Consider the following 26,258-nt stretch of genomic DNA (forward strand, 5'->3'; position numbering starts at 1 on the left):
CTTCTGTACTTTCTCCCGTTGTCTCCAAACTGCCCATCGTTCCTCTGTCAGAAGGGAGTTTCCCACCAGGCAGGGGATGGGCAGGACCCTAGGCAAGTCCATTTCAGAGCTCTTAGCAGTTCCACCAGAGGATGTGGGATTGGGAAGGAGGTTACATTGTTGGTTTATGTGTACTTTCTTGATTCTTTAACATGGTCCCCAAATTGAAATTTTTAGAATTTATGTCATTTTCTTCCCAGATTTCTAAAAAGAGTAGATTTTCTGAAAGGGCCTTTGGTTTATTGGCCAGCTGAGGTCCTCATCACACTGAGAGGGGTGACAGGTGAAGAGGAGGTTGGGTGTAGGCAAGAGAGGTCCAGCTACCCAACAGGAGAAAAAGGGAGACAGACCCCAGAGGAGCTCTCATCGTGCAGGAGGGAGGCAAAGGCCAGACAGAGGGAGGGCCACACCCACTGGAGGGGCAGCTTCTCTGTGGCAGGGAGAATGGAGGAGGGGAGACATTTGGCTAGCTTCTGAAGACAATACTATGTTGGGGGAGATAGATGCTTTGAAGGGGATCTCTAGAAGTTTTATGGGGCCATGGACTAGTTGTGTGTGTCTTTCTGCCTTGACTCTACTTTCCCTCCTTTTAATAAGTTTGTTTATTTATTTATTTATTTTTTGAGGCAGAGTCTAGCTCTGTCACCCAGGCTGGAGTGCAACGGCACAATCTTGGATCACTGCAACCTCTGCCTCCCGGGTTCAAGTGATTCTCCTGCCTCAGCCTCCTGAGTAGCTGAGATTACAGGCATGCACCACCATGCCCAGCTCATTTTTGTGTTTTTAGTAGAGACAGCGTTTCCCTATTTTGGTCAGGATGGTCTTGAACTCCTGACTTCAGGTGATCCACCCACCTCGGCCTTTCAAAGTGCTGGGATCACAGACGTGAGCCACCACGCCTGGCCAAGTTTATTTTTATTTTTTATTTCTCATTTCCAGTGGGGTTGGATAATAAGTTTAAATATTAAGATTGGCCTCGGTTGGATGTGGTGGCTAACGCTGACAGGGAATCCCAGCACTTTGGGAGGCCGAGGCGGGTGCATCACTTGAGCCCAGGAATTTGAGACCAGTCTGGCCAACATGGCAAAACCGCGCCTCTACTAAAAATCCAAAATTTAGCTAGGGGTGGTGGGTAGAGTGTGCCTATAATCCCAGCTACTTGGGAGGCTGAGGCACGAGACTCACTTGACCCCAGGAGATGGAGGTTGCAGTGAGCTGAGATCATACCACTGCACTCCAGTCTTGGCAACAGAGTGAACTCCATCTCAAAAAAAAAAAAATTGGCCTAAGGCAAGGGGGCTTACCATAGTCCAGGCACATTCAGGAAACTCAAAGATTTTAAAATAAGAGAAGTAGTGAGAGAAAATAGTGTTTTGGTTAAAGTAGCACAGTGTACTTGGAACCTCCAGCTGTCCTACAGGTTGATGGAGTAGTGGGTGTTTGGGGCTGGTCAGGCTGCATCGAGCCCTCTAAGTTCCCATACTTGTGGTGCCCACTGCTACACACCGGCCCTACCTTTGCCTAGACATGTTTTGATGCCAAGGAAGAGAGAATTGGATCTAAGCTGAAGCCATATGCATTCAAGGGTTGTCCTCAAGAGTCCTGAGGTGTTACCAGGGGACTGAATTGTCTCAGATGCTTGGGGTTGGTGCCTCCTTTTGAGGAGTGTAAATATTCTTTCTATCGGTCATTTTTAACGCACACTGCTTTGCCCGTGTAACTTGCCAGTGAGGAAACAGAGCAGTGAGAGAGCTCTCTTGCGTAAGGAGTTCATGGCAAGCCCTACTGTGTTACGGATTTAACCTGATTGTACAATCTTTTTATTTTTGTTTTTATTTATTTATTTATTTACGGTACTTTTACTTCTAGGGTACATGTATAGATCTTCCAGGATTGTTGCGTAGGCACACACATGCCTTGCTGGTTTGATGTCTCCATCCATCTGTCGCCTACATCCAGCATTTCTACCAGTGTTATCCCTCCCCAACCTCCCTGCCCCCTGCTGCCCCTCCTCCAGCCCTGACCCCCCAACAGACCTCAGTGTGTGATGCTCCCCTCCCTGTGCCCATGTGTTCTCATTGTTCAACACCCGCCTATGAGTGAGAACATGCGGTGTTTGGTTTTGTGTTCTTGTGTCAGTTTGCTGAGAATGTTGGTTTCCAGATTCATCCATGTCCCTACAAAAGACACGAACTCATCATTTTTTATGGCTGCATAGTATTTCATGGTGTATATATACCACATTTTCTTTGTCCAGTCTATCAGTGATAGGCATTTGGGTTGCTTCCAGGTCTTTGCTACTGTGAACAGTGCTGCAATGAACATATGTGTACATATGTCTTTATAATAGAATGATTTATAATCCTTTGGAATATGCCCAGTAGTGGGATTGCTGGGTCAAATGGAATATCTATTTCTAGATCATTGAGAAATCACCCCACTGTCTTCCACAATGGTTAAACTAATTTACACTCCCACCAACAGTGTAAAAATGTTTCTATTTCTCCACATCCTCTCCAGCATCTATTGTCTCCAGATGTTTTAATGATCGCCATTCTAACTGGTGTGAGATGGTATCTCAATGTGGTTTTGATTTGCATTTCTCTAATAACCAGTGATGATGAGCATTTTTTCATATGTTTGTTAGCCTCATATATGTCTTCTTTTGAAAAGTGTCTGTTCATATCCTTTGCCCACTTTTGGATGGGTTTGTTTGTTTTTTTCTTGTAAATCTGTTTTAGTTCTTTATAGATTCTAGATATTAGCCCTTTGTCAGATGGGTATATTGCAAAAATTTTTTCCCATTCTGTTGGTTGCCAATTCACTCTAACGATTGTTTCTTCTGCTGTGCAGAAGCTCTTAAGTTTAATTAGATCCCATTTGTCTATTTTGGCTTTTGTTGCCATTGCTTTTTGTATTTTAGTCATGAAGTCCTTGCCTGTGCCTATGTCCTGAATGATATTGCCTAGATTTTCTTCTATGGTTTTTATGGTGTTAGGTCTTATGCTTAAATCTTTAATCCATCTGGACTTAATTTTAGTGTAAGGTGTCAGGAAGTGGTCCAGTTTCAGCTTTCTGCACATGGCTAGCCAGTTTTCCCAACACCATTTATTGAACAGGGAATCCTTTCCCCATTGCTTGTTTTTGTCAGGTTTGTCAAAGATCGGATGGTTGTAGCTGTGTGGCATTGCCTCTGAGGTCTCTATTCTGTTCCACTGGTCTATATCTCTGTTTTAGTACCAACCGATGGTACAGTCTTTTAGCTAAAGAGGGTACTTTATGTTGCTTTGCCAGTCATTTATTTTTCTTTTGAATTGTAGGATGAACATGTTATCCAAGGAGTAGCCCTATGGCCTTAAGTGACATTAAACCACTCAGTAAAGTCGCTTGACGAAGAGTGCTTTTGTACTGTTACTTGTTTGGAAACGTTAGCCTTCTGTTTCAGTCACAGCAAAGTGGTTTAGATGAACCTAAGCATCGTGGCCAGCTGTATGAGTGATTTGTACAGACACTTGTATGAAGTATTTATGCCTTTTCCAGGTTCTGTACCGACCTCCACCTGCCTCTTCCACCTGCAGGTGGAGCCTGCAGATAGCACCCGAGCTTTGTGTGTGTGTGAGCACCGTGAAAAGAAAACAGTGGCACATTACTGTAGTGCTGTGATTTCCTTGGCTTTCTGAGACTAACCCCTTTTTCTTTATTAGTACTACCTGAAGTGGAATAAAACTTCTGTTTGTTTTTATCTTCTTAAATGAGGTCTTTTCAAAGATGGCTTCTTTGGGGGAGTCTGGAATAATTAATTATCTCCCCCTACCTCCGTCTTTCTCAATGCGTTTAATTTGAACTTTCTTAATGAAAACTCATCTCTCATAAACGCTGGGTTGTCCCATTTTGTGTGTGCCTGCTCTGTCCTGCTTTGAGTGATGTGTAAATAAGAGGCAATCTGGTGATGAGTTTTGCTTGTGTGATGCGGAAGGGTGGAGAGGGAGGAGGGTTTGATGAATAGAGACAACCAGAAAATGTACTTGATAATAACATGGCCATGATTGATGTTGCAATTCCTGAAAAATTATCATTGTGATATAATTATTTGTTTATGAACTGTGCCCTGAGACTCCCAAGTTTGTGATTATTCATGGCACAGATAAAACTCTAAAGTCAATAATTCATCAAGGGTATAATGGTTTTGTTTGGGGGAGGTGGGGGGGTCATATGGATATTACATCCTGTTTCTGACACTTCCGCTATAAATCTGAGAACTCCTTCAGTGCAAGGAAGTGCCACCTCCTTATTCTCTGCTCCTTTTTCTTTCTTAAAGTAGTTTTAATAGTTTGCGTAAATTATTTTTAAAGGCTAAAATTGATTTTGGTTTCCCAGCAAAGCTCTTTTTAACATAGGCACATTATCGGGGTCATTCCTTGCAGTATAGCCCGTGATTTCCAAATAGGGAGAGGTGGACTGAAGAATGAAAACACCTGTGCTCTGTCCCCAGAAAAGCACAGGACAATAGCTTGGAATTTAGGGACTGTGAGTTTTAATCCTAGATGGAGCATATACTCAGTGAATATATTTGGGCTAGGCTCTTTGATTTTGGTCCATACAAGAGATTAAGGGAGGCTCCGTTATCTCAGAAAATTGAAGAATTTTGTCTTAAAATTCTGACTTGACTTTTGAGTGGGTTTTACACGTGTATTTCAGGTATCTTGGCATCTCTCACACCAGTTCTGCTCCCATAAAATGGCTAATATGGTAGTTGCGATCTCCGATTCTTTCCATTTCCTTCTTATGGTTGGTTTTTCTCTGCCTCAGTTTACTTATAAGAGGATGGTCCACCGGTAATGTTTCTTATGGATTTATTATATTTATTATGTGCCTGCACTCCAGGGTTATGCAAATGTCGGAGCCAGGTCTCTCCTACCCAGCACGGTTGTGTGAAGTAGTCTCAGAGGGTATGTAAAATGCTATGAAAATGAGAAATGTGTTTTCAGGGGTTCAAGTTCTTGCTCCTCTTCCATGCCTATGAACTGCTTTCCTTAAGTTGCTTTTCATCCAAGCACATGCCAGCATTATGTGAGGGCTACATACACAGAGGAAGATGGGAGACCTACCTTCACAAAGGTTGATGAAAAGACATAGGCTGGTTGGCTGGAGGTTTGAGATAGTAATTTGACTTGGCTGCTAAGATGTGACTGCAATCACAGGCAGTTTTACCTAGGAGCACAGAGTCGTGAGGAAGAGGTGGATGGAGCTTCTATGTCATGCAAGCACCAGATCATGTCTAGAGGCCCGTGATGGGCCCAAGGTGCCACATTTGAGTAGGAGCTGTTATGAGCTGAATTGTGTCCCTCCAAAAGTTGAAGTCCTAACTCCAAGTTTCTTAACATGGGAGTACCTCAGCATTTGACCTTTCTTTCATTTTCCTTTTTTTTTTTTTTTTGAGGTGGAGTCTCGCTCTGTCACCCAGGCTGGAGTACAGTGGCGCAATCTTGGCCCACTGCAACCTCCGCCTCCCGGGTTCAAGGGATTCTCCTGTCTCAGCCTCCCCAGTAGCTGGGATTACAGGTGCGCACCACCATGACTGGCTAATGTTTTAAATTATTTTTAGTAGAGATGGGGTTTCACCATGTTGGCCAGGCTGGTCTTAAACTCCTGAACTCAAATTATCTGCTCACCCTGGCCCCCCAAAGTGCTAGGATTATAGGCATGAACCACTTTGCCCAGGCTGCTTTCGTTTCCTTCTTGTGGTAGAGTTGTTGTAGATGTAGGTAGTTAAGATTAGTTCATGCTGGAGTAGGGTGGGCCCTTTATCTAATCTGATTAATATGCTTATAAGAGGAGAGAGTGATAACAGTCGGGGAGAACTCCGTGTGAAAACACAGACACAGGGAGAAGATGGCCATAGGTGACAGAGGCAGAGATCAGAGGAATACATCTGTAAGCTAAGGAATGTCAAAGATTGCCAGGAGCTAGGAGAAGAGCATGGAACAGACTCTCCCTCAGAGATTTCCAGAAGAACCAACCTTGCTGGAAACTTGATTTCATATTTCTGGCCTCCAGAACTATAAGAGAATACATTTCTGTTGTTTTTCAGTCACCTAGTTTATGCTAATAAAGCAGACCTAGGAAACCAATACAGGGATCTTGGCAAATTCTGATACACTCAAATAATGGTGACTAGGATGGTGAAGGATTCTGCCACCATGTCACTGGAGGAAATTGAAAAAGCATGTGGCATTTAGCCTAGAGACTTACTGAAACCCTGACATCCATCTTCATATCTTTGAGGGCCACTCAAATGGAAAAGGGTTTAGATTTAGTCCCTTTAACTCCAGAGGTAAGATTTCAGCTCAACACCTTCTAAAAATTAGAACTATTCAACAGTGCGCTAGAAAGACCCTCAGCGCTAGAACATATTAAGGACATGTGATGTCTACATCAGAGAGTCCCCTCTTAGTTGCTAAGATTCTCTGGATTACTATTGTGATTATATAGCTCAATGCTCATATGTAAAGATACACTATTAAGTGGTACTTTCTTATGAATCCATTTGCTTAGCTATCCATAGGATATGATGTCATAATTTACTGAGTCAGTTACCAACTGTTGAGGTTGTTTCCTCCTCCTCGTCTTTCTATTTGCATTACCTAATCTGTTGCTGTGTACAGAGTAGGTGGTATTATGGACACACCCACCCATCTCCAACATTTATGGATGGCCAACTCCGTCAGCCATATGGACTACTCAAGAAAGGAAGAATGAATGAACTTGACATTCTTTTCTTGATACAAACTCAAGCTGTCCTGTCAAACCACATGAACATTTTCAGTGGAATCTCTGCCTCTTGACAAGTCATGTTTCATTTGTTCACATCTTCATCTATCAGGATTCAGCAGATCTTTACCAAGCCAACACTATCGTAAATCATTGAGCTAGGCACCATGAAAGGATATGAAGATGAATAAGCAACAATTTATGCCTGTGGGGAGTTTACCAAATCAGCCCTCCTTCTTCATAATGGTTTCCTAGGAGACACAGGAAAGCAGAAGGCAGCTGAGGGCGTTCACTTACCTTAGTGTCCCAGAGAGTTTCTTAAGCCTGCTAGTTGACATCCATCTTTGGGAATTATGCTCAAAAATTAGGTTTGCCTTTTTCTTTTTTTCACTACATGATATGAAATGTTGGAAAAGACATTCTTCCTTCTCTCCCAAATCTTTGACCCTTTCTACTTTGAACCTGGATAATAATCTTGGCTTGAACAAACTATCTTCTGGGCTTGGGAATACATTATCTCCTATCTTCAGTATAATACATAGGCCAAGTTGATTTTCAAATTGCTTTAAACATTCTCAATGTTAAAAAGACTTTGTCTAGGAGTAGGGGAAGATGGGTAAGAATTATAGTCCACAAGGGCTAAAACCAGCTTCTTTCTTTTTTTTTTTTTCCAAGATAGAGTCTTGCCATTCGCCCCAAGCTGGAGTGCAATGGCATGATCTCAGCTCACTGTAACCTCTGCCTCCCGGGTTCAAGCAATTCTCCTGCCTCAGCCTCCCAAGTAGCTGGGATTATAGGCGTATGCCATCATGCCTGGCTAATTTTTATATTTTTAGTAGAGACAGGGTTTCACCATGTTGGCAAGGCTGGTCTTGAACTCCTGACCTCGTGATCTGCTCACCTTGGCCTCCCAAAGTGCTGGGATTACAGATGTGAGCCACCATGCCCAGCCTTAAAACCAGTTTCTTTGTGCATTTATGTTCCCTCTTGTCCTGCCTGCTGTTTTTATTTAAAAAATGTCTTGTTCCTCATTGCCAAATAAACTAGCATAAGTATCAGCTGGGAGGAAGAAGGGAGGAGCTACAGAGAGCTGTCTGCTGGCCCCTGTTCTGTCACCTGGAGACTAGAGCTTTGACCAGTTGACTCGCTGCCAGCCTGACAACGGTGAAGTCCTGTCCTTCTGGGGAGCTCAGGGCTCTGGCCTGGTTGCCAGCACTGGGGCTGGGGAGGTGGCAGGGCTTCCTGATTATCAATGGGTCTGAGCCCATTGCTCACTCACTCTTTCTAGCTGACAGGTCTTCTTTATTTCATTATGACCTATTTTAGCATTGATAGATACAAATAAAGGACAGGGAACTTGTTGATGCTAACAGCGGCTTGAGTTTGGGTAAGAATCCAGGATTTCCACCACTTCTACTGCAGAAGCTTCAAATACTGTGAGGGTTTCAATTCAACCATCACCATGTCCTGCTTCCCGTTTCAACCCTCACTGCTCCCACCTCCAGATCACAAAGCCACTGGGATGTCCAGAAGTAAGTGTTATGGCTGATGAACAGCATCAGCCAATCCCACACTTAGACAAGGACCCCTCTGCCTTGTTGCACCCTGCCCCAGGCAAAGCTCTGAAAGCCAGCACTGACGGTCAGTTCCATCAATCCCTACTAGGCAGGGTGCCTTGGTAAGCTGCCTTCATCACTCACCATAATCCACTCAGCATGGTTTCCAGCTACATCAGTTTTTGACTTCTCAGTCTAGCTATACTACATCCTTCTGACTCTCAACAGCAAAAGGGGAAGAAATTTTAGAAAAGTGGTTCAGCAAACCCAGTTCTGTATTGTCAGTCAGCCTCTCCCTATTCCCTATTTTAAGTACTTAATTTGAAGCTCCATCTACGGCATAGTAGAGAAACCCAGTGCTCTACACCCGAACCACACTTCTACGTTCGCCAGTCTGAAGCATTCTTCCATTAATAAATAAACAACCCCCACATTGGCTAATGTCACTGAAGACCTTAACTAGGGAAAAGATATTTATTGTTGTTGGTAGCTTCTAGACAAAAGTGGTTGCCTCCCCTCCCAACTCCCCCAGTTCAGCCCATTCATAGTTCAGTTTTTGGAGATCACAGACTTAACAGTTGACCTCCCTTATCCTTAACTTTGGGATAATGGCTGACATATTTTTTTAAGAGTAAGCAAGCAATTGACCTGCCTTCAAACCTAACAGGCCACATGCTACCCTAACCATAATACAGCATGAACATGACTTAATCAGCTTGTCTGGAGAAAGAAAATACATATTTAGTATAAAAACAAGATATAAGCAATGGAACAGTTGGTTATACGTTATAGATTGTAATAAATGAAAATATCGAGTGCATTTTAAATGATTAATGTATGAAAACTGCCATCCCTCACTGTGCATTAATCAAGAAAAAATGCACACTTCCCATAGTGGTTAATGTTGCAGGCTCGTTGTTCAGCTTTGATAACGTGCATAATAATGCTCAGTATGACAATGAATTGGGGTAGCTGGAAATTTAGGATGGTTGCAGTTTGGTGTAGTATTTGGATTAGCATCTTATTCCGTGCCTTGTCAGCCTCATCAGTACATAAGCTATATATTTTTTCCAAAACTAGCAAAAATATGAATGCATTTTTTTCACTTTTTTTTTTTTTTAAATAAAGAATAATGACCAAGGTACCTGCTTAAACAAATACTACCAGCATTCATTAGTCAGGATGATTACATGTAAAAGAAATGATGCCAGATAGTAACAAATCCAAGAGAAGTTTATTATGAAAATGGCACCTGCGGATGAAAAAAATTAAGTTACATAAAGACAACCATGTATGTGACATGTATGAGAATCTACAAAAGTATAAAAAGAACCCTGTTGTAAATGAAGTATGTACATTTCTGATTTGCAGCATTATCAATGGTCAATGAAAAAAAAATGTTTCAAAATAAGCCAGGCACTCAGGAAGTTAGGTCCGGTTAGCTTCACACAAAACAAATGTACCATAGCTGTCGCTTTGTAACGTTTTAATAATTTTTTTATATATATATCGTAGAGTTGGTAACACTGCTAAGATTTTTACGAACAGAATATCCCTTTCCCCATTATTCAGCTACTTGGCACCAGTCTCCTCATAAAAGTTTTCATATGTTTGTACAAGAAATAGTTAAAAACACAGACACAGTCTTCACAGGTAATGAAGTGTTTTTTTTTTCATTTTGTAATTTTAAACACTATGGATTTAGACAGCAGCTGTGATTATCTGTTAGTTTAAATCACCAGAAATCATTTTGACACAACACAGAAACATTTATAAAAGAAAAAAAAACAGCTGTCTAGCTGTTCTTTGTAGCTGATAGGTGCATTCCTTTGATTGTTCGATAGCTAGAGTAGAGCTTCCAAAATTAATCTGTAAATTTCTCCATCGGCCTTCTTCACCTTCTAAACCTACTTCAATCCTTCAAGTAAGCTCACTTTTAAAATCTGTGGCATTTAACTTCTTTTTGTTCTTATCCCACCGTGGTTTGGGCCCAACTCATGTAATCAAAGGTCCTAGAGGAATCTACTCAACACAGTGACATTCAAAGGACAGCCGAGTTACTATATTAGCATTGCACTAGTAAACAAATATATATGACAATTCTAGATTCCATTATCCCCTCCCATTTTGTTTCTTAAAAATGTTGGTTGACCTTTGAAAAAATTTTCTGTCTCACTGGTAATTGCTTTATATATTGCTCCATCAGCCAACCTGAAAGGAAACCAAAGAAAAGCACCCACTGCTTATAGGTAGAGCACAAGGGACTCTGGGAATGTTAACAACTGAGGCTATATGGCATCAATTTATTTATATCTGAGCATTATTCTTCAGTGCTTTGTGTTGCACTCCAGAAGAGAGAGTCATACCCAGAATTCCGTTGTGGGAAAAATGGCTCCATTAACCTTGAGCTAGTTAAGAGTCTTTTTATCTCTGAGAATGAAAGAGATTTGGGGGATGGGGAAGGGATGAAGAGGAGGGAGAGGGGGAGATGGGAAAGGGAGGGAAAGAGAGGAGAGGTACAGAGAATATACACCAGCAAAGCAACAGCAGGAATTTTAAAAGGTAAAACGGAAGATTCACAGACAGTAGAAGCAGCATAGGGTGACATTACAGAGGAAGGCCACCACACAAAACCCACTAACCCCCAAGAATCACTGATTCACTAGGACTGCAGGAATGGGACTGTACCACTCCGGACTAGAGATAGAGCACAGAGAAGACAAAGGACAAAACAACTACATTAGCTTAGTATATACTGCATATAGAAACACACATTGAAACTGCAATGGGACTGACAGCCAAGGACACGTACACATTGTACACATTACAGTTCTCACATCTGTTATTAGATGCCTTAACAAACAGCTGCCAAAAATGAAGTGGAAGAAGAATTTATACTTGACAGTCATTTGGAGTGTTTGACACCACACTGATTTCTGGCAACAAAGACAAAATAGGATTTTTTTTCTTTTTCTTTTTTTCTTTTTTTTTACTTAATGTGCAGTTTTCAGTTGCAGTTATCTGTTTGAAGCTTATTAACCCATTCTTTAGTTTTAAAACTTATTGGTTTCAACTCAGAAATAAGAACCAAAGGGAAAGAAATTCCATCAAATCAAATCAGTCCCCCACAATACAACCTTCCATTTTTTAAGCAAGAAATGAAAAAAAAAAAACCCCAAAAAACAAAACAAAACTCAAAACCATGTTAAATATTTTCCTTCTTTTACTCCGAAGTGTTATTGAAGTTGCAAAATTAGCCTCAGTTAGACTGAGTAAGGAAAACAAAAAGCTAAACAAAGGCAGTATGTACCTAAATGCTCCTCAAATCAGTTTGATTGAGTTTTCCAACAGCCCCTTTAAAAAGGGCTTTACTGACCCATTAAATTTAATGTGAGGCTATGTTTGTTAGTTGGGAGGTAAAAAATTTTAAGTCCTGCAGCAAACGTTAATGAGGGCTTTGTCTTAACTAACCAAGGAGACTGCAGCAACGGACTCCAGACCAGGACAGAACACATTTTGTTTTTTCCCCCAAAACCCAGCCCAGGAGCTGCATTTTGTATGAAGACATTACAGATTAATAAATGATAGCACCATGGTTTTAGAAATTAAGTTAATGTTTCAGTAATTAACATTTAGTCCAACTTTTTTTTTTAAACATTCTAGTCACAGGCCAGAAATTAAGTTTAAGAACCCAAATTATTTTTATGTGCAAGTAAGAAAATCTTAAAATCGTAACCGTAAAAAGAGAATTAAATTCTGCATAAAATTCTAAAATACTATTCCCCCTATTTTTTAAAGGAATTAGGAACAGAAACAAAAAACCACCCCATTTCATTTGACTTAGTCAAACAGGGCACATTGTTTATGCTTGTCTCTTTCCATCTTGATCATATCAAGATCTTTACGAAGAAACCCCAATGGTTGTCACTTGAGAAATCTCTTGACCACAAGACTGAGTATTCTATGGCAGAGGCATATACACATGAAAGACATCTTAATAAAGATGCAAAGGAAAGCAAAACAACCCAACACACATCTTAGAAGAAGACAAAACGGCAGGCAACTGGTCTTCTGACCCTCTGAAGGCAAAAAATAAACATATCTTTACACGAAAGAATAAGTCAAGTGAAAGAAAGAGGGGATGGAATGGGGACCGTCGTGGCGAGAGAAGACGCTGACCTGCTCGAATTCAAAGTGCTAGAATTAAAGGTCTAAACGAAAACGCCGACGATGCCTCCTCCGAGCGGGGCCTGGCCCGGCCCAGGCCGGGCGGCGCCTCAGTCCTCCTTGCGCTCCAGAGTCTGTGCCGCGTGGATGCCGTTGCTGTAGACCGGGAAGGGCAGCGTGGAGAAGAGTCCCTCGGCCGTGGTGAACACGTTGCCGGCGGGCATCTGCGTCAGGCTGGCCGCGCTCACGGCGCCGCCGAACGGTCCCGACATGTTGAGCCGGTGCACGTGGTGGTAGAGCATCTCCATGGGCGTCTTGGGGTCAAGGCCGAAGCCCGGGCTGTTAACGTCCACGAAGTTAACAGCGTGCGCGTTGGGCAGCAGGTTGCTCTGCATGGCCAGGGTCACCTCAGCGGGCGCGTAGCGGATGGTGCCCGTGGTGTAGACCCTCTGCGCTGCCGTGCTGGTGGCGGCCAGGGTCCCGGTCACCCTGTGCACCAGCGGGAGCACGACGTTGCCCGCCTGCAACCTCTGCAGCGCCTCTAGGTCCCCAGTGTACAGCAAGGAGTTGGAAGCGCTGGGGCCGCCGCCCCCGCCGCCGCCGCCGCCGCCGCCCCCGCCCCCGCCGCCGCTCCCGGGGTGCTTGTCCCGCGGGGACGCCGAGAGCGGGGGCGACAGCGGGTCGGAGGCCACGGGGGCCAGGGCCGCAGTGGCCGAGGAGCCGAACTGAGTCTTGCGGGCGGCCGCGCCGTCGGCTCCCGGCGGGGTGAGGACCGAGTCGGGGATGGCCACGTGCAGGCCCCCGCCGCCGCCGCCGCCACCCCCGCCGCCGCCGCCGCCCTGCGGGGACGGGAAGTGCTCGGAGCTGGGGGGCTTGGTCATGCTGTAGGGGGACTCGTTCCTGGAGATCTCCCGGTTGGGCGGGTAGTTCCAGATGCTGCTGTCGTTGTCGAAGTTGATGGGTTCCGAGATCTCCGTCTTGATCTTGAGCACCGAGGCACTGTTGGGGGAGGACAGCAGCCGCGGCGGCTCCACCAGGCCCGCGTCCAGGCCGCCCGGGCTCGACGCGCTGGACAGGCGCCGGCGGCTGGCGCGGCCGCCCTTCTGCCGTTTCCTCCTCTTCTTGCGCTTCTGGTGCTTGCTGGAGGCCTGCGCGCCGGCCTCGCCCGCGCTGTCCGAGTCCTTGGCGCTGTCGGACGTGAGCGACTCGCAGTTCTGCAGCCGCAGGTCCGACTCGCTCTCCACGTAGCGCTCCACCTTGATCTGCATCGGGCCCAGCGCGCCGAAGCCGTCCTCGCCCGCCTTGGGGTTCTCGAAGTCCGAGTGCTCGAAGCTGTCGTCGCTGTCGCGGCTGTCCGGGTTGCTGGAGCTGTGGCCGTCGTCGTTGCAGTTCATGTCGTTGTCACACGCGTTGCCGGATTTCTTCCGGTCGGGCTCCGGGTCTTCGCTGTTCTCGGACTGGTTCCCCTTCTCGTCGGACTTGGAGTTCTCGTTGTCCTCTGCGTGGGGCCCGCGGCCGGCGGGGCGGGGAGAGAAGAGAGAAGACACCAAGTTAGCGGGGCGAGGCGGCCTGTCACCCGCGGGGGCTGGGGCGGGAGCAGGGCAGGCGTCGGTGCTCGTCACCAGCTTCGCCATCACCGTCAGAGGACTGAAAGCCGGGTTTCTCTCGGCTGAGGGCCTGGATCAGCGGGATGGCTACTCAAAGAGCCGGCCGTGGACCCGCTGCCCTGGCGTCATCTGCCCACCTGTTGCAAATGCAGACTCTGTGCTCCCACCCAGGTAGATTGAATCAGGTTCTGCATTGGAATATGACCCCCAGGTGATTCTCAGGCACATTCGAGTTTGAGAAGTCCTGCAAACATACTGAGGGAGTCAGGTTAACTAACCTGGAATAAGGCGCGACACAGAAAAATGGTGGCACGAAAGGTGACTTTCTAGAGTCTGCACTTTCCCTTGGTGAATATTTGTTCATTACTGAGAGCCACTCTCCCTCTTTCTATTATATTTTTATTATTTATTATTATTATTGGCAGGGTCTCCCTCTGTCCCCCAGGCTGGAGTGCAGCAGAGTGGTCACTGCTCACTGCAGCCTTGCCCTCGCTGGCTGAAGTGATCCTCCAGCCTTAGCCTCCCAAGTGGCTAAGACCACAGGTGCCCACCACACACCCGGCTAATTTTCGTATTTTTTGTAGAGACATGAGCTTTGCCATGTTGCCCATGCTGTTCTCAAACTCCTGCGTTCAAGCAACCCGCCCACCTTGGCCTCCCAAAATGCTGGGATTACAGGCGTGAGCCACCACGCCACCTCACTGGGTGTCTTATTTTTATTTACTTGTCTCTTCTCCTACTAGTATATAAGCTCACTGGGGCTAGAAATTTTTGTTTTGTTCACAACTACATACTACATTAAAAAGGGGCAGAGACTACCAATTCTGTAACTTTTTATGTCTTTGTCAAGAACGTTCGAATTAATGCAATTTAGGGATAGGAAAACAATGAAGATCTGCCTTGAGTACTTGGCCCTCCTTCTGCCTCCCTGCAGCTGGGTCTGGAGGAAGGAAGGGACACATGCTTATGATGCTGGAGCGCAGGTACCCTCATGATACCAGGGAAACCTAGCTCCCACATTTTAGGGAGAATAGATTTTCCCAGTAACACAGCCTCCGAAGATTTACGGAGGAAGCCTGGCTGGCAGCCTAGACTAGAAGCTGTGGTCTTTGCCTCCCCTTCTGTAGCAGAAGAGGTAGGGTTAGAAGAGGTTTAGGGTTTACTTGCAGCTGTAAAATCCTACAAATTTGGTGCTCCCTGGCCTTACGTGTGTCTCTGGAAGAGAGCTGGGGATGGGAGAAAAAGCAAATTTTTACATTAACTTTCCTGTGTCCCAAAGAACTACTCAGGAAGTCTGCTTCCCCAAAAGAAATGAAAATGCATGGATTAGTTCTGCACAGATTCAGGAAATAAGTAACAGTCCAGCACCCTGAAAGAGGCATTGATCGAGTCCATTAAGTATTCTACTTTAGAGGCTCAGTCCCAGCCCGGTGAGAATGTGAATATTTGGGGCTCAAAGTCACAGACTGTCTTGGAGCTGGCCCTAGGACCTGACTCCAGTAGAGGCCAAGAGCTAGCTATGAGGTTAGAGCAGGGCTTCCTCTGTGTGGCCAGTGGACTGACATTAAGTGATTGCTAACAGCAACCAATCTCTTTCTCTCTCTTTTTTTTTTTTTTTTTTTTTTGAGGCAGAATTTTGTTCTGTCGCCAGGCTGGAGTGCAGTGGCGCCATCTCGGCTCACTGCAACCTCCACCTCCTGAGTTCAAGTGATTCTCCTGCCTCAGCCTCCCAAGTAGCTGGGACTACAGGCACCCACCACCACGCCCAGCTAATTTTTGTATTTTTAGTAGAGACAGGGTTTCACCATGTTGGCCAGGATGGTCTTAATCTCCTGACCTTGTGATCCACCCACCTCTGCCTCCCGAAGTACTGGGATTATAGGTGTGAACCACTGTGCCCAGCCTTTCTGTATATTTTTAAAAAGAGATCTCTCAGATCTCAAAAGCACTCTCCCTTTCTTCTGCGTGTAGATATATACACACAACTACATATATATACACACACATGTATTTATACAGCACCACATACCTATATGTATATACATGTATAGTACATACAGGTATGTAGTGGTGTACAATTACATGCGTGTGTGTGTGGAGAGAGAGGAGGAGACTCAGTAATAACTTGATGTGACATATGTCTCTCTGAAATGTGGCCAATTGCTTTGCCTCTGATGATGGCCCTCTGGCCATGGCCCACCCCCGTGTGTGGTGGAGAAGCCATCACTGCAGAACATGAAGAAGGAATAATACCTGTAATACCTGAGGTGTCTTTAGAGTCTGACTCAGAGTCGGATGTCTCCGAGGATTCAGAAGTTTTCTCCGGCAGATGGGGGAGCTGTGCGATGTCCATGGGTGTGTCCTTGTACTCAGGATTGCTGTGGGAGGGAGGCATTAGTCAGGAGTGCAGACACCCATTCTGCATGGTTTGTTTGGACCATCTTCTCCCCAACTTCTTTGTCCCAGTCGTCTGGAGTTTAGAAAGTTTCAAATACTAAACATGAAATCATTTCTCGGCTCTTCATGGGATTTTACGGAAGCTTGGCTTGCACGTGCCAGGGTACAGGTGCACCCTGCTGCAATGATCAAACATCCAAACGCTACATGAAAGCCACGTAGAAGCTTTTAAATAATCAGGTGCCACTGGGGGTCAGGGAACTGTGCTGCTTGACAGTCCTCCCAGGGTAACACCTGGGGGAAGGGAGGATGAGAAGTACCCTCAACAATTCATTCCCATGCCTCCTGGTGTGTCCTGTCTTCTCTTGGGGTCCTAATGAGTCCATGGCCTCAGTACTCTTGTCTTGGCCCCTTGATGTAGCTTCTCAGCTGCTCAGATGGCTCCCACACTATTGGTGGGGCAGCAGAGCCCTTGATCTGACAGATGCACAGGTGCACCGAGGGCTGCATGGATTATGGCTACCGAACTGTTAACACACCCATTACAATCACATTTTCATCTGCTCATGTGGTGTACACCTGTGGCTTGTTAGCTGGAAATCTGATTGCAGTGGGGAGAGTCCCAGTGTGAAAGAGGCCCTAACAGAAGGATCTAACCTCACTTGCACAAATGTGCTTAATTTTCATTCTATTTTTAATTTGGAAACAAGGCTTTTCTGGAAGAGAGAGCATGTTAAGCCAGTTTGACCTGTCTTCTGGAAATGCCACTCTAAGGCCACGGATGTATGAGGAGAGCAGGCTCCTGTAATCTGAAGGCACAAGGAAATCCTCCTGCTTCAAAATGGGAAATGCCTCTTCTATTTTTCTGTGATGGCTAACCAAGCAGAGACTTAAAATTGATGATCACTGACTCATTTGCTAATCTCTAGCAAAACTCCTATAGTAAAGAGTCACCATTTCAGTAACTACTCTAAAAGTGCAAATGTTCCTGGGAGGGGTAATTCACTAAAATGGACTATCAGGCATTTACTCGTTAGTGTGAATTAGCTTCAGCGGCAAAGCTTTCCCTGCATAATCAGATGAGACTAATGGTGGGAAGGTGGACTTGGCCCGCGCGCCAGGCCGGCTCCAAATACTCTGAGTCTATAGTTAAGTGTTATGACGGAATGGGCAGAAGACTGGACGAGTGGTGATTTCAGAACAGGGCAGGACAAACCTGGATTGGGGCCCAGGTGCAAGGGTCTGGGAAGGAGGAAGTGACATGAAAGTATTACTCAGGGAAGAACGAAAGACAATGTGGGAGAGAAAACCAAACTTCTGCAGTTGCTGTTTTGCCAGGGCCACATCATTTTCTTCCTAGATCTCTAGCCTATGGAAGTGATACCAGTGAACGGCTATCTTGGTGGCGTTTCCCCTGCTAAAGCCCATCTACATTAGTCTTTGGGGGCTCACAGATCACTTGCCCTTCAACTTACAGTCCCTTATCACTGACTTCAGGGAGGGTGTTTAGGTCAGCTGAAACAGGTCTTCTGTGCCTGAGACTGAAGCTTTTGAGGTTGAAGACTGGTCTTTGATACCTCAACTTCCTTCCTATCCATATGGATTTGATGGACTAGAATCACCAAAGCTCATGAGTGTGTACCATCTGATCCTAGGCTAGACCAATGGTATTTGGAGATTGACTACTTAAGTTTTCTTACTCTTTGCATTTGTGGGCAGAGGAGGAAGTCATGAGGCAGATGAGGCAGTAGGAAAGATCCAGATAGGAAGAAATCTCATGGAATGGGACTAAAACCACAGATGACTTCAGTACCTATGTTTCATAAACATGGGAAACAGACACTGCTAGCCCCAGGGTGCCTGTTATTAGCATTTAATTCTTAATGGCGATGGGTCTCCTTGTCACAGTATCATTTTGCCTAGCAAAATAATATCAGTGCCACAAGACCTTATTCTGTTTTCTGCCTGGCAGATGAGTTTTTATAGCCACCTGCATTGCATATAGTAATTATTTCATAAAACTCTGTACAAGTATTCCTTGATATCAGAACTCATCTTGAACACATCACAAACATGGGGGAGACTTTGCATAGAAAACAGGCCTTGGAGAAAGCCGCATTCAATACACACACTTTTACCTTTAGAGAGAATTAATGTAGAGCAGAAGAGGTCAAAAAAGGAAATAGCAAGTAGATAAATGAAGACTCTTTTAAGTGGTGCACATTAAGGCCCTCTCTAGAGCAATAATCATTAGTGTCTGATTGATATGCTGTTGGTAGCAAGCACATTCATGCCTTCAAGTCACCACCAAAGTATTTGAACACACTCGGAAGGGCCAGTGTGCTGATGAGCCATGGTTGTTAGCTTCTCAGCTCCATTTGGCTGTCTCAAAGAAAAGTGGGTACTCCCTGTCTAAATCATCTGCCAAAGGGCACCAACTTCCATTCATAAGACCTATTGGAAATTTTCCTGCTCAGACCATGTGTAGCTCTGCTTGGTGGCTTTAGCCCAGGAGAAACCAAAGACCAGAATGATGAGGGTGGGTAGGAGCCAGGCCAAGTGCTGTGATAGCTTCATGCCAGGATGTGTGGAGGACCTTCTAGAAAGCCTGCCCCCAAACTCAGATGGCCTAGTCTGTGGGTCTTGGTTGCTTTTCTGCTGGTTTGAATCCAAAGGCGGAGTAGATTGGGAAGGAGAGAGAAGTGGTGTCTCACACCAGAATTTAGAAAGCTTGGGCTCACTTGTAGATATAACATTAAGGACACATTTTAAGAGCAGTAAAACCTGCCCAAGATCACAACACAGTGGGCCAGAAAAAGATTGTCTTCAGTTTTATACCACTATTGTCTTGATCCTGGCAAAGCAACTCACTTTGTTTACCAAAACTTTAATGCCCGGGAAGCCAAACCCTATGTAATATGCTAAGGGCATTAAAGGGATGAAATATAAGAGGAATAGGATGTTCTGTGCCATTTTTCTCCCATTCGCTTTTACTTAATTTTCACAAGGACTGCAGTGTGTGAGTGTGTGTGTGGCAGAGGGGCGTGGGGTGGGGGGTGTTGGGGGGGATGAGGAGATACTTTTTGAATGCTTCAGCTGTAGGCCAAGGTTTATGTCCTTCTGGCCTAAGCATTTGGGAAAACCAAAGCAACTTCTGCAGAGATGCCCAAATGCTGACAGACCAAGAATTACTGAAAATCTTGCAAGTCCCTTCCAACATAGTTCAATCTTCTCACATTTATTTGAATCTTGTAGAAACAACAGCAGAATTGCCATGAAATTTCACCCTAGGTACTGTCAAAAGGTAATACGACATGTCAGCCATTAACCATAGGGCTGCATATTCTACAGCCGGGACAGAAATAGAAAAGAAGTAAAAATATACCTAAGAAGGTAATTCACCCAGATGATATTCTTTTCATTTGCATTCTTGGCGTTAATAGCTATGGTGGCACTGGACTGTATCCAAATATATCCTCCATTCTTCTGCATCCAACGATAGTACTTTGTCACACACTGACCCTTATTCAGCACTGGGGAGAAAACAAAACCAAACAGAGGCATTGTATTAAGACTGGGATCAAATAACTTTTTATTTTTTAAATCTCTACAAAACCTCAAGCCTAAAAATGGGAGGACCTGCACCAAGTCAGGGGTGGCCCTCTGTATGCTTACTATAGAATGCCATTAGAAGGACAAATGAAATCAGCAATTCAGTGAGGCGGCAGCTCTGGAGCCAGGGTTACTGGCATTTGTAGCAGGACTTCATTCTGTTTTGGGCAGCCATGGTGTGAAAAGAATGAAAAGACTACAAATCTTTTTGGCTCACGGAACATCTAATGCGGTGTGGATATTGTCAATGGGTTCGACATCAGATGGTAAGAAAGGCAAATTTGTATGTGATGTATTCATAGCTTTGAGGTAGACCTCTTTGAGATTCTGGATATTTGAATGAGTTCAAAGATGCTTTACCCCACATTTTTGATCATTTCTCCTCAGTGTGAGCAATCTCAACCCACATCCTTATATGTCTGTCCCTTTTGATCTTGTCTAACAGAATTTACAGTCCTTGGATGAACTAAATTTATATTGGTCAGTCGGGGGAGATTCTGGTGAGACTTTGCTGAATGTTGGAACAAAATAAATTCCCCAGTGGAGTCAGAGAGAAGCACTGGCCTAAGGGAGGCACAGAATTGACTTGGCTGGAGCCAAACAGAGTGACAGCTCCACACAGACTCTGAAATATGGCCCCAAATGAAGGAACAAGTAAAAACAATCAGTAATGTGAAACGGTGCCATTAAATATCCACTGAAAGAAAGCTTTAAAATGCAGATGTTAAAAATGATACTTTAACCAAAATCTCGCCAAGTTGAAATTGATTTGATTTGTATCTGGGTACTCCTGAGCTAGTAAAAGGGGAAAGTGCAGTAAATCATCCCCTGAAATAAAGTGCTGTGGATGGGAATGGTTTAAAAGGGTGCCGGAAATGTGGAAAACCTGCTGTTATTACTTGGATACGGATCGCAGCAACTCGTCGCCCCCCAAAAGCTCACCGGCTGGCTGGCCACTAGAGGGCAGTGTGCACTCATCTACGTCGCCCATTTTTGGCATGTCCTTGTCTCCGTCTGCTAAAATGAAAAACCTCTAACTGCTGTAATAAATTTGGCTAAATTAGCTGCTAAATGGTTATCTCAAGTAATATGTATTTGCATTAATCATCTTGCTCTAAACCAGAACAAGCCAGAGTCCTAAAGATGTAGTAAATTCATATTGTCCATTTAATTACGGCTAATAAGTGCTTCATATACAATAGTTTCATGAAGTACATTTAGATTTTTTTTTTTTAGAGGGGTGGATGGGTGTAAAGGGAAGTCACTTTGGAAAAGAGCTGTGTTTAAGGCTGTTGAAGCTCTTCTCATCATTAGCCATTTTACTGGCTCTGAAAGTGCTCAAAAATCACACGTCCATCAATTATATCCATAAACATATAAACTTGGAAGGTTTTCTTCCATTCTCCTTTTTTTTTTTTCTTGCAGCACACTAACTGGGCGGTTATAAAATCTGGTAATTATGTCTTAACTGTGAGTTGAAAAAGCCTTACTTTGATGAATGTTTCAAATCATAACAAGTTTCATTCTGGAACTGCTCACAAGTTCAGAGTGTCTTTCAGGCCCGGACTGTCACCTTCTCTTGGTGGCGGGGCTCCACAGGTTGCATTGTTCTCTGCTTTTGTAGGCAATTGTAAATTCTGCCATTCTGCATGCACGGCTTCCCAGGCTACAAAACCGCGTGGTGAAGCTGAAAGCAGTAAAATACTAACTCCGCCATACAGCTCTTCTGTCAAACCATTGTTGCATGCAACAAGATGTGCTTTTATTCAAATCCTCTCAGCCTGGTTCACTATTAATAAGGAACGATGGGTTATATAATTCTGTCCACTATTTTCACAGAGAAAACTTCCAGCACCCCAGTCAGTGGTTGGGGGTATAAATCTGTCTGCTTTGTATCCAAAATGAGGAATAATTCCAACTGGTTCTAGTATGTTGAACAAAGGCAAAGAGACTAAGAAACGCTTTTTAGAATCACATGAAGATTACACTGAGATGGCAGGCCAGATCAGCACAGCCTGCCTGGGAGTTCTAGACTAGAATTTGAACAAAAGCAGGCAACACTTTAAAAAGAATTATCTCCAGTATACAAAGTATAGAAAGGGGCAAAGGGATAAAGGAGTTACAAAATCAAATTAGAATCTGCAGAATCAACGTAAGGATCAGCCCACCTCCTTCCTGATAATACTTTCTCTTAATAAAATCCCAGTTTGGAAATGGATATCCAGCCAAATGTTTGACCTCCATGGTGTAGCGAAGGGGGCCCAAAGGCTTCTTTGCTAAGAGATTGTATGGTGTCATCTTTTTGAGTTATGGTGGGATAACTCTGGGTCTGCTTAAGTGGATGTGTGTTTCCTGAGAGGATAGATCCAGCATTCATTTGTTAGGGCCCATGAATACAATAATACAACTTTTTTTTTTTATTACCCAGGCCAAAGGTCAGCTAGCAAAGAGAGGAGACCTAAATGTGAGAGAGGCAGGACAGGTGACTTCTGATGTGAGGCAGTATCTGTAAAAGGACTGAAGGGGGTCCGGGTGCGGTGGCTCACACCTGTAATCCCAGCACTTTGGGAGGCCGAGGTCACCTGAGGTCAGGTGGATCACCTGAGGTCAGGAGATCGAGACCAGCCTGACCAATGTGAGGAAACCCTGTCTCTACTAACAATACAAATTTAGCTGGCATGGTGGTTGCATGCCTGTTATCCCTTAGGAGGCTGAGGCAGGAGAATCGCTTGAACCCAGGAGGCAGAGGTTATGGTGAGCTGAGATTGCGCCATTACACTCCAGGCTAGGCAACAAGAATAAAACTCTGTCTCAAAGGAAAAAAAAAAAGACTGAAGGGGAAGGGAATTGCTCAAGGCCTCCTTGGGCTTCCTTGGGGTGTCAGGGAGCCACTTGATCGCCCTTGACTTTCTGTGGTGAATATCACAAAGCAGGTTTGGGAGCCCACCATAGGCAGCTGAAGAAGACAAGTTTGACCTGACTTGTGGTTTACCTTGGGCCAGTCTGACAGACAGAATTCCTAAAGGGTAGACATTCTTCCTTGGTCTTAGATCATAACTGTTTCCTAGGGATTAGTGTTTTCTGAATGAGACCCCCCAGGCGCCAGCGGGAAACTAGATAACTACAGATACAGTGCAGAGTCAGGACAAAATATTTACCAAAACATCACCCAAGTTGCTTTTGGTTTGCAAGAGATCTTGTAAAAGAAATAACGTTTGGGAGGCCAAGGCAGGTGGATCACTTGAGGCCAGGAGTTTGAGACTAGCCTGGCCAACATGGCGAAACCCTGCTTCTACTAAAAATCCAAAAATTAGCCAGGTGTGGTGGTATGCACCTGTAATCCTAGCTACTAGGGAGGCTGAGGCACAAGAATCATTTGAGCCTGGGAGGCGGAGGTTGCAGTGAGCTGAAATTGAGCCACTGTACTCCAGCCTGGGTGACAGAGTGAGACTCCAACTTAAAAAAAGAAAAAAGAAATCATAATGGAATTTAGCTTCTTTAAAAAATGAACAAGAAGTACTTTTTGCTTGTGCCTCCAGAATATAAATTTGTGACTCTGGGATGAAGCTTCTTTTTTGGAAAAAAAAAAAAAAAAAAAAAGTCCTGTTGGTAAATCACTTGGATCATTCCAGCTGTGCCAGAGGCAGGATCTGACAGCTTTTCCTGAGCTCATGTGGTCCTAATCAGCTCAAGAAGAAAAGCCACCTTGGTGCCAGTTTGAAAGAGATTTTTAGTGTGTAATAAATTAGAGAACTTGAAAAACACAGAAAAAACTTTTTTGATTCTCTTTAATCCTGTGGCGGTTGTTTTTTATTTTTAAGTTTTAGATTTAGAAAGCAGTGAGAAAGGAGAAAATATTTGTATCAGTTTATGTCATAAAATTCCTTTTGTGGGGAATAACAAAAATAACCACCATGTGAGTTACCTGACATGCAAGTCCTTAAAAAGACAGTTAATTGTCCCTTGAAAAGAGATAGATGCTCATCACACCAATGAGCCTGGGAGTGAAGTCATAACCATGTCTGCAAACTACAAAGGGAAAGGAGCAGAAGGAGAAGAAGAGAGAGGTTCTGTTTGGAATATCACATCTTTGTCATATGGTCCGGGTACTTCTGAGATGTAACGTGGTGTCTTTTCTTTGGTTTATCCCAGTTTACTTTTTTCTGTCTAAAATTTTGGGGCTGAGTAGCCTGCGTGTCTCTCGTTAAATTCACTGATCACATCAAAGCATCTCTAGAATTATGTCTTTAAAGTTGTTCTCTAGAAATTACTTTTAGTTTGAGGATCCCAAAACTTTTAAATGGTCTCTTAGATTTTACAGAGGAGACCTCAAGACATAGACAGGATAAAGACACTTGCATAGGTTCACTTAGAATCTCGAATGGTCCCAGACATGCTGAGAACATCTGTGCTGGCACACAGGAACACATTCCTTGCTCCTCTGAAGCCTAGGGTGTAACCAGTTGCTTTTGGCTGTTGTTGCTGTAAGGAAAACCAGGAGGCTGCTGTCGGCACCACCCCACCCTCCAAGTTATAGGTGCCTTAGAGTTTTAAGCTGCGCTCTTCAGAGGACACAGGTGACCTTCCACTTGCAAGAGGAATACTATAGAGATGAACTGGGAGAGACTTTAATCCTCCCAGTCGAACTTTTCCAGGCTTGCTTAGCTAACAATTAGAATATTCCATAAGTCAGTGTGTCTTTGGCTATTGAAGTCAAAATATTAATACCACACACCTTTAACTGTGAAGGAAGCTGCAGATACAGTTCAATCAAAAGAAAATTGTAGAGTGCTTACATTTCGGAACATGTGACCTTTCACATCAAATACACGTTTCCGCTGTCCACCCACCCCCAGACTGGATGCTAAGTTTTATTAAATATCTTTTTAAAATGTCACCTGCTCTCTTGGTTTGAGCTTAGTGGTTGGCGTATAAGAAATGTACTGCTCTGAGAGAATAATTCCTCTCCCTGCAAATCTGATGAACTTTTTGCTGAGGCACACATCTACAGCCCTGCACACAGTTACCAACAGAGGGATTTCAGTTTTCCTTGGGAAAACTTTGTCCGCAGACACAGACTGATGACTGAAAGGACATAAAGGAAGCCAGTGTCTGTGGCAGGAACATAATTCTGGTGGTAAATCAAAACAAATCAGTACAAGTTTGCCTTCAGAAATATGGAGAAAAAAAGAGAACGTGGTCCCTTCCTGTTGGGCTGTTCTACAAAATCAAAGCCGAAGATTCTAAATAGTGAGTTAGTTGTGTCGTAAAAAGAAGGAAGCAGTCTAATTCAGTTTGAAGAGGAGATGAAGAACACATATCAAAAGCAGTCTTTTAGCAAAGTGTCTCACAAAAGGACATTTTAGTGGTTTGCATATGCATTAAAAAGCTGCAAGACATGGTGCATTCAGGTAAGTATAGAATAAATAGGAAATGGTGAGATCATCGGAGATTCCACACTTCACATTCACACAGCCGAACAAAGAGCTTCATTATCGTCATGGCGATAGGAGGACGCATCTGTGGCGCCATTCACCCCCTCCGGGAGGTACCTTCATCAGTGGCCGCGGAGAATGGAGAGCAGGTGCCTTCTGCTAGAAACTCAAAAATTATTTCTGAATTCACTAGAGTGTGTATCTGTGTGTGTAAGTGAGGGGGGTGTGCTAGAATCACACTTTCTACTTAATACCACAGTTGGGTGCTTAGCTGTAGCCACTGGTTCTCTTTCTACATTCACAAAACTGGCAGATGAAACATGAAAAAGAATACTGACTCTTTAATCTCTGCTTCTCCACCTAAGGCCCAAGGCAGGCTGACAGGGAACTTCATTCTGGAAACAGGACTTTTTTTCTTTCTTTCTTTCTTTCTTTCTTTTTTTTTAATTCTGGATTACTTTTTCTTCGGCTTTTGAAAACTGTGGGCTATAGGGGAATGAACCTGACATAGACATAAAACAAGAACAAGTTTCCTTATCTAAAAAGTTATAGTCCTTGATGCTTACAGGAAGGTCATTTTCAAAACCCACAGGAGAAACAGAATTATAGCCAGAAACTGCATTAAGTGCTTTATTTACTCGCAAAAGAGACAGTTTTTCATTTAGAACCGCTCA

The 26,258-nt window shown here is 44.1% G+C and overlaps 1 protein-coding gene and 1 long non-coding RNA gene across 5 annotated transcripts in view; one reads left to right on the plus strand and one right to left on the minus strand.

Moving 5' to 3' along the window:
• Positions 1 to 26,258, plus strand: part of LOC116526361 — a 178,912-nt gene that overhangs the window by 88,298 nt on the left and 64,356 nt on the right. The gene's annotated exons all lie outside the window — the stretch shown is intronic.
• Positions 11,341 to 26,258, minus strand: part of NPAS3 (neuronal PAS domain protein 3) — an 848,226-nt gene continuing 833,308 nt past the window's right edge. For all 4 annotated transcript variants that reach the window (XM_032242688.1, XM_032242687.1, XM_032242685.1 and 1 more), the window contains 3 exons: positions 19,923 to 20,070; positions 16,394 to 16,518; positions 11,341 to 14,031 (listed from right to left, as the gene is read on the minus strand). In XM_032242688.1, the coding sequence (XP_032098579.1) occupies positions 12,644 to 14,031; positions 16,394 to 16,518; positions 19,923 to 20,070 (1,661 nt within the window). In that variant the 3' untranslated portion in view covers positions 11,341 to 12,643. The remainder of the gene's footprint in view (positions 14,032 to 16,393; positions 16,519 to 19,922; positions 20,071 to 26,258) is intronic.

Source organism: Sapajus apella, unplaced genomic scaffold, assembly GCF_009761245.1.
Source record: "Sapajus apella isolate SASKATOON/1434 unplaced genomic scaffold, GSC_monkey_1.0 scaffold50, whole genome shotgun sequence".
In the NCBI taxonomy this organism is placed as follows: domain Eukaryota; kingdom Metazoa; phylum Chordata; class Mammalia; order Primates; family Cebidae; genus Sapajus; species Sapajus apella.